Source organism: Salmo salar, chromosome 01 (assembly GCF_965601325.2).
Source record: "Salmo salar chromosome 01, fSalSal1, whole genome shotgun sequence".
Classification (NCBI taxonomy): Eukaryota; Metazoa; Chordata; class Actinopteri; order Salmoniformes; family Salmonidae; genus Salmo; species Salmo salar.
In genome coordinates, this window is record NC_138291.1 from 55,389,050 (window position 1) to 55,402,584 (window position 13,535).

Here is a 13,535-nt window from a genome sequence, read left to right on the forward strand (position 1 = left end):
TACAGATATTAGCATTTTTTTGCGCCTCATGTTCAAATCATCTATAAGTGACTTTGTTGAACTTCACAATACATTTCTGATACTTTCGGATGATTTGGATGATGCGCAACAAATTGTAATATCGGTACCATGACTTGAATGGGATTTGTGCCACAAATGCTAAAACGTTTGCAAATGGAAACACTGTCAGGGAAATGAAACCAAAGCATGGATTACTGTCATACCTTGCCCATAGACTGCTTACAGGGTGAGGACACCAAATGTGTCATTTTGTAACCTGGGTGAACCTTCCCTTTCAAAGATGAACATGGCTAACAACTGTCACAAGAGACTAAATCTAAACAGTAGCCCAAAACACTTGTGAAAGGATAATGAAAGGATAATGTTAGAGGTAGAGTAGGAGTTGAAAGTCGAACCTGTTTCATAGATGGCCTCAGACGCAGAGGTGTAGTGGTCCTCTACTGTGTACTGGGCCAGACGCAGCGTGTCCAAACCACTGACCGACTCGTTCCCTCTGGTCCAGTAGAACATCACATCATTGGTGTTGTAGCCCCCTGTAAATATATATTGAGAGAGAGATAGTTAATGGGGGTCTATTACACTAAGCGGCTACATGTTTTGCAGTAACACTTTATCACACATACCTGTGTACTACTTACTATACATCTAATAGAAACACAAACGGTCATCCATAAAACAATGAATAAAGGTTAGCTGGCTACTGAGCTGTAAGTGTGTGACAGCCACAGGCAAACATTTAAATGTAAACGTTTTATTAAATAATAGTAGCATACAGTAGCAACAGCCCTCCGGTGCTCATTGTGAAGCACTGTGACATCCAGCAGGAGTGAATAGGAAATGCTAATGCAAATGCAGCCTTACTGCAAGAGAGGGAGAGCGAAGGGAAAAAAGAGGGCAAGAAGGAAACAACGGCAATGAGGAGAGCGCTGCTTTAACAGTTTCCTTCCTGTCTAATACAACAGCAGCTGATTCATACATATTTCAGGTGTTATATTATGTCAGTACCTTACATAATCCTACAGACCAGTTTACATTTCATTTAGAAGACCTCACTTTGACACTGTATAACAACGTATATTAAACGTATGAGCAAGCTGCTTACTGTATAAGCTATAAAGTGAGCAAGCTGCTTACTGTATAAACTATAAAGTATTGACAGTTTTTCTTCCTGATAATCTGGGTACAGCTCCGAAACTGACCTGGGGTTCAAATAATATTTGAAATAATTTACAGTACTTAAAAAATGTGCTTGATTGAGCTTGCCTGTTGAAGTGGAACCAAAAGCAAACGCTCAAAGGATTTGAAAGATTTCAAATAGTATTTGAACCCAGGTCTGCTCCGAAACAGTTTTCTAACCTCAAGTAGATCATGCCTTTGTAGATTCATTATGAGACGTAGTTCAGTAATTGACCTGCAGAGGACGATGTAGCATAAGGAGCCCTACGAGGCGACTGACTGGAGGAGGAGAAATCAGAGGATCCCCATTTCCTGTTGCTTCATTAGATCAAACACTCATTGACTGGCCTTTTATCAATTAGATTTGCTCCCGTCCTGCATCTTCTCTCTTCAGTTCTCTCTCGCCTCCTCATGAAAAAGGTCAAAGTTAACCGTGGAGCGTCGGCGAAGAGAGTGAACACGGAAATGCGCTTGCTTGAAAACCATCCTACATGTTTACAGCGGTGGATCCCAAAGTAAATGTGTAAAGTGCTCAAAACAAATGAAGTTAGTAGTGCAAGACATTTATTGCTAAAACAATACGGATCATATTGTTTTTAAACGTGTGCATGTTTTTCTCCTCTGGCAAAACAAAAGCTGATTGAAAGGGTGTGTGGCAGATTTCTAAACTCTTCCACGGTAGGATGTCTATCGGGACGGGGAGGACACTACTAACGAACTGACACAGTCCTCGACCCCTTATCGGTTCGCGAGTCGGGGGGAGAGAGGACTGAGGAGAGAGACAGAGGACGGTCTTTTGCCCAAATGAGAATGATCTCCCATGATCTCATGGCTCTTACACTGCCGTCTCACCATCTCCCCTGACATGTATGAAAATCCAGGAAGGCATACATTATTGAGGAAAGTGTGTTTAACGTAGTATGCAGAGCACCCTGACGAAAAGCAACAGAGACTTTGAAGCTGCCGAGGCTCAGGATCTCTTGTTGTAACTTCTTCAGTGCTGTTACGTTTGTCGCCTTTTACCGACTGAACTCGTTATTTTCATGACTGCCGGGTCAGGGCAATGTGCAAATAAGGGTTTGAAGCATGCGCCGGCGCCGAAGTCCTGTGCAGCAGAGCGTGAACGGTTACATTAGGACATAAGGATCTTGAGGTGCTCTGAAGCCTGAAAAGTGCACTACCCTGCAGCCTGGTGAAGTGAAAGATTTTGCCTCTTAAAATATCCTACTCACTGAGACAATGAGATGGGGGCATCTTTAAAATGGCTGCATAGAGACTTTTTAAAATCTTCAAAACCAAATCAATACAGCATCCTCCATTGTGGTGAGTGTGGTCTCATCATTAAACAACAATCAAACATGGCTGGGAACATCTTCTGACTCCAGGCTTTTTCTGCTGTCAGTAGCCACTACAGTTGTCCCCTTCATCTCTATCTAAACAGTGTCATCTTTTGTCTTTAAACTTCCCTGTTGGAAGTGGAGTGCAGCCTGGGGAGTGAAGAGCAGCGGGGAGCGATGTTCCATTTTTGGCAGCACATTAAAAATAATGAAAGCTCACAGTCTGGCGCTTTTCAGTGTGCTGTGGGAGTCTGGGATGCACAGAATATGTTTAGCCTGGCAGTAATGTAAGGAGGAAAACTATTTACTTGACTTCAGTTAACCTCTACATGTATTGAGTGGGATCAGTGGAACAGTAGCTCCCTCTGGCTGAGTTCGTTGTTGGCATGTGATATAGCTATAGCTATAGCTTAGCACGACTTGCACTGGCGTAACACAGTTATGTAACACAGAATGTGTTAGCCAGACAGCAACACACAAACCGATCGCTGTCCATGGTGCTGAAATTTAGTCACGTCTATGTGGCTGCATGCCTAATGAATCGATGAATCGTTCTTGACATAAACAGGTGCACTTGGCACCTACTACCATGCCCCGTTCCAAGGCAATTCTATATTTTATCTTGCTCTTTCACCCTCTGAATGGCACACACACAGTCCATGTCTCTGTCTCCTCCTCTTCATCTACACTGATTGAAGTGACATTAATAAGGTATCATGGAAAGAGCAGTTCTTAATTTGTTTTCTCATGTGAAGCCTAACATTTCATAAAGCTATACATGGTGTTGCAATGCTGCCATTTTCAGACTGCTGGCATGTGGCAATAATGTAATTACCTGTTCAGTAATTCAAGTTGGAAATTCAAACATCGCAGATTGTAAAATAAATGTTTGATGCAATAGGATACTAATCAGCTAATAAACATTTGTCCTGTATAGACTACCTGAACCTGCATGACATGAGCCGTCCTCGTGCTCTCTCCCAGCTTGGATAGAAAGTTGCTGTGCATAAAACCAGTCTATTAATGCCAAATAATAAAGTCAGTCCACCCTCAAAGCGCATGCAGTGTACTATCTATAGCTATATACCGTATTTAGCTGCTATTTAGCTGCTAGTTATAAACTTTTTCAAGAAATTACACATCAAATAACCTAACAATGAGGAAAAAGTAGTCGGCTTAAGGATAAATTCTGACACTATTTTGTCTGGCTAATAGCCTACATAAATGGGTTGCAATATTCAAGGTAAATTAAACTAAATCTAATTAAATCCAACTTGAGGAACTCCCCTGGTCCTCTTTTTTTGTGTGTGCAAATGTTTTCACCACTGCCTGTAGTTTTAGGTTTGCTGGCCCTACTGTTTTCTATAGGCTACTGAGTATTGCCAACCCAGACAGTCTTTCCTGAGACATTGTGCCGCACACAATTTAAACTTAGTAGTGAAGGATGCGTGCAAAGATATACCAGAGATAAGGGTCTGTTGATATTGCAACCACATAACTTGAACACCGGTTCTCCAGTATGAACGAAATCGCAAAACGTTTTTTTGTTGTTCAAGCCCTCAAGAACTGTTGTCCGCTAAATATGATAATCTGTTTGCATCTGCCAACAATTCCTTCCTGTATTCCCTGCATACCCACGACTGCTGGGTCTCACACAGTTCCAACTCCATTATCAAGTTTGCCGACAACACAACAGTAGTAGGCCTGATTACCAACAACGACGAGACAGCCTACAGGGAGGAGGTAGGCACTCTGACGGCGTGGTGCCAGGTAAACAACCTCTCCCTCAACGTTAGCAAAACAAAGGAGCTGATTGTGGACTTCAGGAGGAACCAGGCTGGACACGCCCCCATCCTCATCAACGGGGCCGCCACGGAAATGGTCAATAACTTCAAATTCCTCAGCATACACATCTCAGAGAAGCTGAAATGGTCTAACCACACTGACACCGTGGTGAAGAAGGCACGACAGCGATTCTTCAACCTCAGGATGCTGAAGAAATTTAGCCTGTCCCCAAGGGCCCTCACAACGTTCTACATGAGCATCATCGAGAGTCCATGGCCAGGAAACTCCTCAGACCTTAATCCCATTGAGAACTTGTGGTCAATCCTCAAGAGGCGGGTGGACAAACAAAAACCCACAAATTCTGACAAACTCCAAGCATTGATTATGCAAGAATGGGCTGCCATCAGTCAGGATGTGGCCCAGAAGTTAATTGACAGCATGCCAGGGCAGATTGCTGAGGTCTTGATAAAGAAGGGTCAACACTGCAAATATTGACTCTTTGCATCAACTTCAAGTAACTGTCAATAAAAGCCTTTGACACTTATGAAATGCTTGTAATTGTCAAGCGATGGGTGTAGCTGGTGCATGGAAGTCAGGCGCAAGAGAGCAGAGATGAGTGAACAAAGCACTTTACTGAGGCAATTATTTGAACAGAACGCAACTGCGTCACAAAAACAAATGCCTAAAGAACAAGTGAGGCAGCACAAAGTACACACAACCAAGTACAAAGTACCGGCTGCCACAAAGCACAGGTACAAAACAAAACCCGGCGCACACCAGCCGGTAGCGTGCCAACCTTGACAATAAACAATTTCACACACAGACATGGGGGTAACAGAGGGTTATATACACGACAAGTAATGAGGGAATGTAAACCAGGTGTGTGGGAAAAAGAGACAAAACGAATGGAAAATGACCGCCGAACGCCGCCCAAACAAGGAGAGGAACCGACTTCAGTATTCCATAGTAACATCTGACAAAAATATCTAAAGACACTGAGGCAGCTGACTTTGTGAAAATGTATATTTGTGTCATTCTCAAAACTTTTGGCCACGACTGTAGTAACCCACTTTTTTTTTAAACAAATCAAAATATATGTTATATTTGAGATTCTTCAAAGTAACCACCCTTTGCCTTGATGACAGCTTTGCACACTCTTGGCATTCTCTCAACCAGCTTCATGATGTAGTCATCTGGAATGCATTTAAATTAACAGGTGTGCCTTGTTAAAAGTTAAACTTAACTCCTACACACTTTCTCTCTTTCTCATTCTTGCTGTTTCTTTCTCTCAAAGATACAGTGCATTCAAAAGGTATTCAGACCCCTTGATTTTTTCCCACATGTTGTTATGTTACAGCCTTATTCTAAAATGGATTAAATTAAATCTACACACAATTCTCCATAATGACGAAGCAAAAACAGGTTTTTAGAAATTTTAGCAATTGTATTTAAAACAAAACTGAAATATCAAATTTACATAAGTATTCAGACCCTTTAATCACTACTTTGTTGAAGCACCTTTGGCAGTGATTACAGCCTCGAGTCTACTTGTGTATGATGATACAAACTTGGCACACCTATATTTGGGGAGTTTCTCCCATTCTTCTCTGCAGATCCTCTCAAGCTCTGTCAGGTTGGATGGGGAGTGTTGCTGCATAGCTATTTCCAAACTCTGGCTGGACCACTCAAGGACATTCAGAGACTTATCCCAAAGCCACTCCTGCATCGTCTTGGCTGTGTGCTTAGGGTCGTTGTCCTGTTGGAAGATGAACCTTCGCCCCCAGTCTGAGGTCCTGAGCTCTCTGTAGCAGGTTTTCATCAAGGATCTCTCTGTACTTTGCTCCGTTCATCTTTGCCTCGATACTGACTAGTCTCCCAGTCCATGCCGCTGAAAAACATCCCATGCTGCCAACACCATGCTTCACCGTAGGGATAGTGCCAGGTTTCCTCCAGGCGTAACGCTTGACATTCAGACCAAAGAGTTCAATCTTGGTTTCACCAGACCAGAGAATCTTATTTCTCATGGTCTGAGAGTCTTTAGGTGCCTTTTGGCAAACTCCAAGAGGGCTGTCACGTGCATTTTACTGAGGAGTGGCTTCCGTCTGGCCACTCTACCATAAAGGCCTGATTGGTGGAGTGCTGCAGAGATGGTTGTCCTTCTGGAAGGTTATCCTATCTCCACAGAGGAACTCCGGAACTCTGTCAGAGTGACCATCGGGTTCTTGGTCACCTCACTGACCAAGGCCCCTTTCCCCCAATTGCTCAGTTTGGCCAGGCGGCCAGCTCTTGGAAGAGACTTGGTGGTTCCAAACTTCTTCCATTTAAGAATGATGGAGGCCACTGTGTTCTTGGGGACTTTCAATGCTTGGTTTTTGCTCTGACATGCGCTGTCAACTTTGGAACCTTATATAGACAGGTGTGTGCCTTTCCAAATCATGTCCAATCAATTGAATTTACCACAGGTGGAGTCCAATCAAGTTGTAGAAACATCTCAAGGATGCTTAATGGAAACAGGATGCACCTGAGCTCAATTTCGAGTATCATAACAAAGGGTCTGAATACTTATGGAAATAAGATATTTCTGTTTTACATTTTACATACCGTAAATTCCGGACTATAAGCCGCAACTTTTTTCCCAGGCTTTGAACCTCACGGCTTAAACAATGACGCGGCTAATATATGGATTTTTCCTGCTTTCAATTATTTTTTTCTGGCATGAAGCTTTCATTAGACCAATGAAATTGCCGAACCGTTTAAGATCAAACAACTTTTTTGTTTACTGTTTAGATTAAATAGAGCGCTCTCAAACTTCCCATCATTCTGATTACGGTAGTCATTTTGTCACCCTCATCATGGCAAAGACACGGAGAAATGCATATGATGCAGCTTTCAAGTTGAAGGCGATTGATCTGGCTGTTGGAAAAGGAAATAGAGCTGCTGCACGGGAGCTTGGTCTTAATGAGTCGATGATAAGATGTTGGAAACAGCAGCGTGAGTAATTGACTCAGTGAAAAAAGACAACTAAAGCTTACTGCAAATTTTTTATTTTTTGTTACAAGCCGTGTTTCGTTAAAGCCTATTTATTTTTGTTACAAGCCGTGTTCCGTTAAAGCCTGTGTAAACTTCCTTTGTTTCAATGTTCAAAATATATATATTTTTTTTAATTCAGTGGGTGCGGCATATATTCAGGTGTGCTTGATAGTCCGGAAATTACGGTATTTCTGTTTTACATCCTTTCCTTAGTTCTACAGTTGCCATGGCACCCACGTATCAGCCTATGCAGAGAGCTATGTACATTTTGTAAAAATGTAATCATTTTAAAGTGTTTAAAAAAAACTATCTTTTAACTTTATTTTTGGTTTTAAATAGCTAAATGTCTATATAATACATTTGTAATATGTATTATATATTATAATATGTATTATATTATATAATACATTTAATTTATTTGTTTCCTCCCCATGAATTCATGGCAAATCAGCTTTCTCAAAATAGCTAGCTAGCGATGCTACCAAGCTAGATGGCTAGCTAGCTCGTGTGTTTTGATTCGATTCAAATACATCAGAATTTTTTGTTGTTGTTTCTACTTACTCCTTGACTACAATGCAGGATGAGCTGGCAGTGACGATTTCAAGCTCAGGAGGGTTCCTCCGAAGTTATGAGCAGGCTGTCATTATTATCTTAAGTGAATGGAGAGCTCAAAAATAAACATCTATTTTTACAAGACCAGACAGAGTCAACGACAACAGAGAAGTCGCAGTCAGACGGCGGGGGCGGGGGCGGGGACGGTGCCGGTGAGATGGCTTGAATGGAAGATGAACTGTGCTGCCTGCCTTGCTCATCTTTCCCTGTTGACCTCCTCACTCTGCTCAAGCCGTGTGGTTCCCTCTTGACTGTTGCTCCTTCTTTTGGAGGCTTGAAATAATCAATATGTTCAACTCCAGCTGAAACTCACAGTCCAGGCCTACTCTATCATATAGCTGTTTTATTTGATTGTTAGATAGTTTTGCTTTTCAAGCGCTTTGCGATTCTTTCTGTAGTGAAAAACACTATAGGAGTTGAATAAATTAGAATTATTATTATTATTAAACAGCCACGTTGCTGCCTACATGTAGAAATGAATTGGAAATCTTACAGCTCTCCAGTTGCAGAGTGCAGGTTTGCTTGTCCATGGGATATTTGGTCAGATCCATGTTGCAGGCCACAGTGGTGGTGATCCTGGAGATATGAGAGAAAACGGTTAATAGAGGTTTGTTTACCCCTAGCAGAACCATCTCAGTGTTTTCCCATGTATTCTCTCTGGCGTACCTCTGAAGGCACTAATGCTGTTTGTGTCCCTCTCCTCAATCCTAAAATAAACCCGTTGCACTGTTCAATCACTGCTTTAGATAATCCAATTACTAATTCTAATTGAGCACACTGAGCAATATTTGATTTAGTGATCCTGCTGATTTACAGTATCTACACTGAATAAAAATATAAACATAGCATGTAACGTGTTGGTCCTATGTTTCATGAGCTGAAATAAACGATCCCAAAGTTTTCCATTTGCACAAAAAGGCTTAAAATGTTATGCACAGATTTGTTTACATCCCTGTTAGTGAGCATTTCTCTTTTACCAATATAGTCCATCCACCTGACAGGTGTGGCATATCAAGAAGCTGATTAAACAGCATAATCATTACACAGGTGCACCTTGTGCTGGGGACAATAAAAACCCACTCTAAAATATGCAGCTTTGCACAACGCAACAGATGTCTCATGTTTTGAGGGAGCGTGCAATTGGCATGCTGACTGCAGGAATGTCCACCAGAGCTGTTGCCAGAGAATGTAATGTTAATTTATCTACCATAAGCAACCTCCAACATCATTTTAGAGAATTTGGTAGTACGTCCAACCGGCCTCACAACCACGTGTAACCACGCCGGCGGCCCAGGACCTCCACATCAGGCTTCTTCACCTGGGAGATCGTCTGCACAACTGAATAATTTCTGCACAAACTGTCAGAAACCATCTCAGGGAAGCTCATCTGTGTGCTCGTCGTCCTCACTAGAGTCTTGACCTGATTGCAAATCGGCGTCATAACCGACTTCAGTGGGAAAATGCTCGCTATACCGGCCAGATGGCCATGTGGGGGAGCGGTTTTCTATTTAACTAGGCAAGTCAGTTAAGAACAAATTCTCATTTTCAATGACAGCCTAGGAACAGTGGGTTAACTGCCTTGTTCAGGGGCAGAACAACAGATTTTTACCTTGTCAGCTCAGGGATTCCATCTAGCAACCTTTCGGTTACTGGTCCAAATGCTATAACCACTAGGCTACCTGCCGGTTTGCTGATGTCATTGTTGTGAACAGAGTGCCCCATGGTGCCGGTGGGCAGTGGTGTAAAGTACTTAAGTAAAAATACTTTAAAGTACTACTCAACTCTATTGCATTTTATTGATTTTAATTTGAATACACAAAGATACCGTGACGAGATCCTGAGACTGATTGTAGTGCCATCAATCTGCTGCCATCACCTCATGTTCCAGCATGATAATGCACGGCCCCATGTCGCTAGGATCTGTACACAATTCCTGGAAGCTGAAAATGTCCCAGTTCTTCCATGGCCTGCATACCAACCAGACATGTCACCATTGAGCATGTTTGGGATGCTCTGGACCGACGTGTACGACAGCGTGTTCCAGTTCCTGCCAATATCCAACTTTTCACATCCATTGAAGAGGAGTGGGACAACAATCCACAGGCGAAGTAGATGTGTTGCGCTGCATGAGGCAAACGGTGATCACACCAGATACTGACTGGTTTTCTGATCCGGGGGGGGGGGGTTGAGTGTGTCCATGTGTGTGCTTGCATGGATTTGTGCATTCGTGCATGCCTGTATGTGTGTGTTTCTCCAGATGACTCACCTCAGGGCGTAGAGCACTGTTCCATTGGGGAAGATCCTGATCAGCCTGTTCTCCACAGTGATGTCATGGAGGAAGGACTTCTTGGAGTCTACGATGAAGGTGTCTGGTACCCAGAGCAGCTCCACCAGCCTGCCGTCCAGACTCAGGCTTTTGTTCCCCTCAAACACCAGGCGCTCGTCTGTCCAGCGCTGACGCAGGAAGATGGTGGCCGTGTAGTCCTACAGAGCAGTGTCAAAGGTCAGCATTGCGCGGTTGTACTGCAATTACAGTGCATCTTCATGTCTAACCGCTGATTCAAGTCTAGAAGCTGATTACATAACATGATATACTGGATATACTGGAATGTAATATGTATTTTAATATCACAAATTCTGGCCTAATGAGAGTCGGCAAATGTCATTAGACTTGTTGGTGTTTTGTGTTAGAGATGTCTCTTTCCATTCACCACTGTTTGGAGGATGAAAAGATGTCCTTTTGAAGTGATTATTTGACAATCAGATGACAGCATTATGACTGGTTATGCCACAACAAAAGGAAATACTTTTCAAAAGTTAAATTACAAATCCTATTGAATTAATAGAGATTATATGTAATTCTATGATTAGGCCCATAAAAAAATTCATAGTAAGTCCCGTACCGGGAAGAAATTAAATCTACTTTCACCCCTTATCACAATGTACAACGCATCATAAATGACACAGGAAGTTGTCCCACCATGTTGATCTCTGATATGGTGTCAATGCTGGCAACGTCCAAACTCATGCCCACAGTCACTGGCCCATCTACAGAGATGAGACAGACACACAGAGAAAGGGCAGGAGGGGAGAGAGAGAGGGAGAAGCAGACAGAAAAAGAGAGAGCAAAATATGTAAGAGCTGTACTTTCATGTCAATAAAGTAGAGAGAGAGAGAGAGTGTGAGAGAGAGAGAGAGAGAGAGAGAGAGAGAGAGTGAGAGAGCGAGAGAGCAAGAGAGAGCGCGCGCGAGAGAGAGAGAGAGGATTCAGGGCACCATGAGGAATCATGAAGCAGTATAATGAAAGGAGTGTTATTCAAAACGCCTCAAAACAAAAAAAGAGCATGTTTGAGAAACTTAGTGCTGAATACTCAACTTCAGTGGCAACAGCAAGAGTGTTGCGTGCAGCCCCCTACATGTGGGAATTATCCTCTCTTCCCCTCTCTCTTGTATAACAATGTTCTAGTATTTCTGCGTTTGTTTGCCAAGAACAAGGTCACCTAATCTTTGTGCATGTGTGTAACTCTGTATGTAGGCATGCGTGGGTACTCTTGGACCCCAGGAACAGAAGCTGGTGCGATTGTAACAGCTAATGGGAATCCAAATAAACAATTAAACGTGTGTGCATACCAAGCTCACCTACACTGGGGACTCTGGAGAGAGAGAGAGAGAGAGAGAGAGAGAGAGAGAGAGAGAGAGAGAGAGAGAGAGAGAGAGAGAGAGAGAGAGAGAGAGAGTGTGTGTGTGCATGCGTGCAGAGCTGCCCTCCTGTGTGGGGATCATGGGGATCAGCGGTGCACTGATCTCTGTGAATGACATTTTCTCAGATTCGGTTCAGTCTCATTGATTATTAATCAAACAGCAGGCAAACAAAACAATCACATTTAGAGGGATTCTCTGAGACGGAGACAATGACAAGGGATTTGTGAGAACTACAAACAGTGCAGAGGATCAAAGGCTACAATACGTCATGTCACTGTCCTTACAGGGTTATGCTGTGTGGCACTCATATTAGGAAGTCACACAGAGTGGGCCTACGCATGGAAATGTTGACCACCGTACAGCATCCATATTAGTCACACTGAGCATGCATGAGAATGGTGACTGCTAAGAAAAATGACATCATTTGTCAGCTGCTTACTCTTAATATTAACTGCTTTCCCCTATGACTAAAATCACCAGGTGTGTCCATGTGTTGGTAGCATGTACTTAGTTGTATTTAGAATTAGCAAATGTTCATCATGTACATACTGTGCTATTCATGTGGAATGAGATTGCTTCCATCTGGCAGGTAAAGGACATTTATGCATGTCCTTGTCAAAATATGGTTATCTTGAAATGAATATGGGAATACGGTAAGGCACACAATCACACAGGCAGACAAACAAACACACACACACACACACACACACACACACACACACACACACACACACACACACACACACACACACACACACACACACACACACACACACACACACACACACACACACACACACACACACACACACACACACACACACACACAGAGCTCCCTTGAGCAGTTTCCCTTACTGTCAAAGAAAGGCCTGAGGTACTTGTTGTATCCTTTCATCAGCTTCTGAATGGTGGGAGGCAGAATCTCTCCCTCCTTTACTTCAGCGCTGAGCAGAGAGTTCTCTAACATCCTGAGAAGAAAAAAAATAACAGAGAAAGAAGAAATGAAATAATTTAGCGTCTCTCTCTCCTCAGAGGAGACCTAACGGTTCTTGCCTGATTATCCTGCCTCTGCGGTCTGCCAGATCATCAATACCTCCCGAGTAGCATAAGCTGTGGTAAGCAGAAGTGAAGCACCCGATTAAAAGGCCTCCAAACAACTTGGAATGAAAAGGGAGAAAAAAAAACCTGACATGTTCTTAGTTGGTTTACTTTGATCCCAACAGGGGTCAGAATACATGAAACGTTCCATCATCAGCATTCTTCAACTCCCTCCTCTCCCTCTACACGCTTGACTCTGCTCATCTGAGCTCAGATCAGTTTCCATATGCAGTTCCACTGATTGCTCTTGTTGGGCATTTAGCGGCATAGGGAGATTATTATTTCACCAGGGATTGAGGGTAGAAGAACACTGAAGAACACATTCACGCACCTTCCCCCATGGTAGTACTGCCATTTGTGCATAATAATCTGGAATCCAAATATGCTTCTGAATGGAAGAAGCCCTGGAGCTTTGTTAGTAATGTAAGAAACACTGAAGGAAGGCAGATCAGGGCAAGTGTGGAGATAGATTCATCTCCATACGCTAGTAGGCATGTACGTGTCCTTACTACTGTATGCTCACAGTCAACAGCAGCTCATTCTCAGTCATTACAACAAAGAGTGGGCATGATAAAGGGCAAATTATGAAAGAAACGTGTGCAGTGGTACATTTTTTCCTACTGTTTTGTGTCTTCATCTTCAGTTCAGAGCAGGGGGGAATAATTCCCTGTTCAAGCCAGGTTAAAGGCTTTTACTAATGTCTCCAGAGAGCATTCCTCACTGTTTTGAAGTAGACATTTCAACACTGCCACAGTTCCAGAAGTTCACATAGAA

General features: G+C 42.8%; 1 protein-coding gene across 1 annotated transcript in view; it reads right to left on the minus strand.

The window, feature by feature from the left end:
- The window catches only part of LOC106604947 (gamma-aminobutyric acid receptor subunit pi-like), a 98,287-nt gene that overhangs the window by 11,340 nt on the left and 73,412 nt on the right, over nucleotides 1–13,535 (minus strand). Inside the window, exons 3-7 of the mRNA XM_014200111.3 lie at nucleotides 12,519–12,631; nucleotides 10,942–11,009; nucleotides 10,228–10,445; nucleotides 8,455–8,537; nucleotides 417–554 (exon numbers count right to left, since the gene is read on the minus strand). Coding sequence (XP_014055586.1) covers nucleotides 417–554; nucleotides 8,455–8,537; nucleotides 10,228–10,445; nucleotides 10,942–11,009; nucleotides 12,519–12,631 — 620 coding nt within the window. The remainder of the gene's footprint in view (nucleotides 1–416; nucleotides 555–8,454; nucleotides 8,538–10,227; nucleotides 10,446–10,941; nucleotides 11,010–12,518; nucleotides 12,632–13,535) is intronic.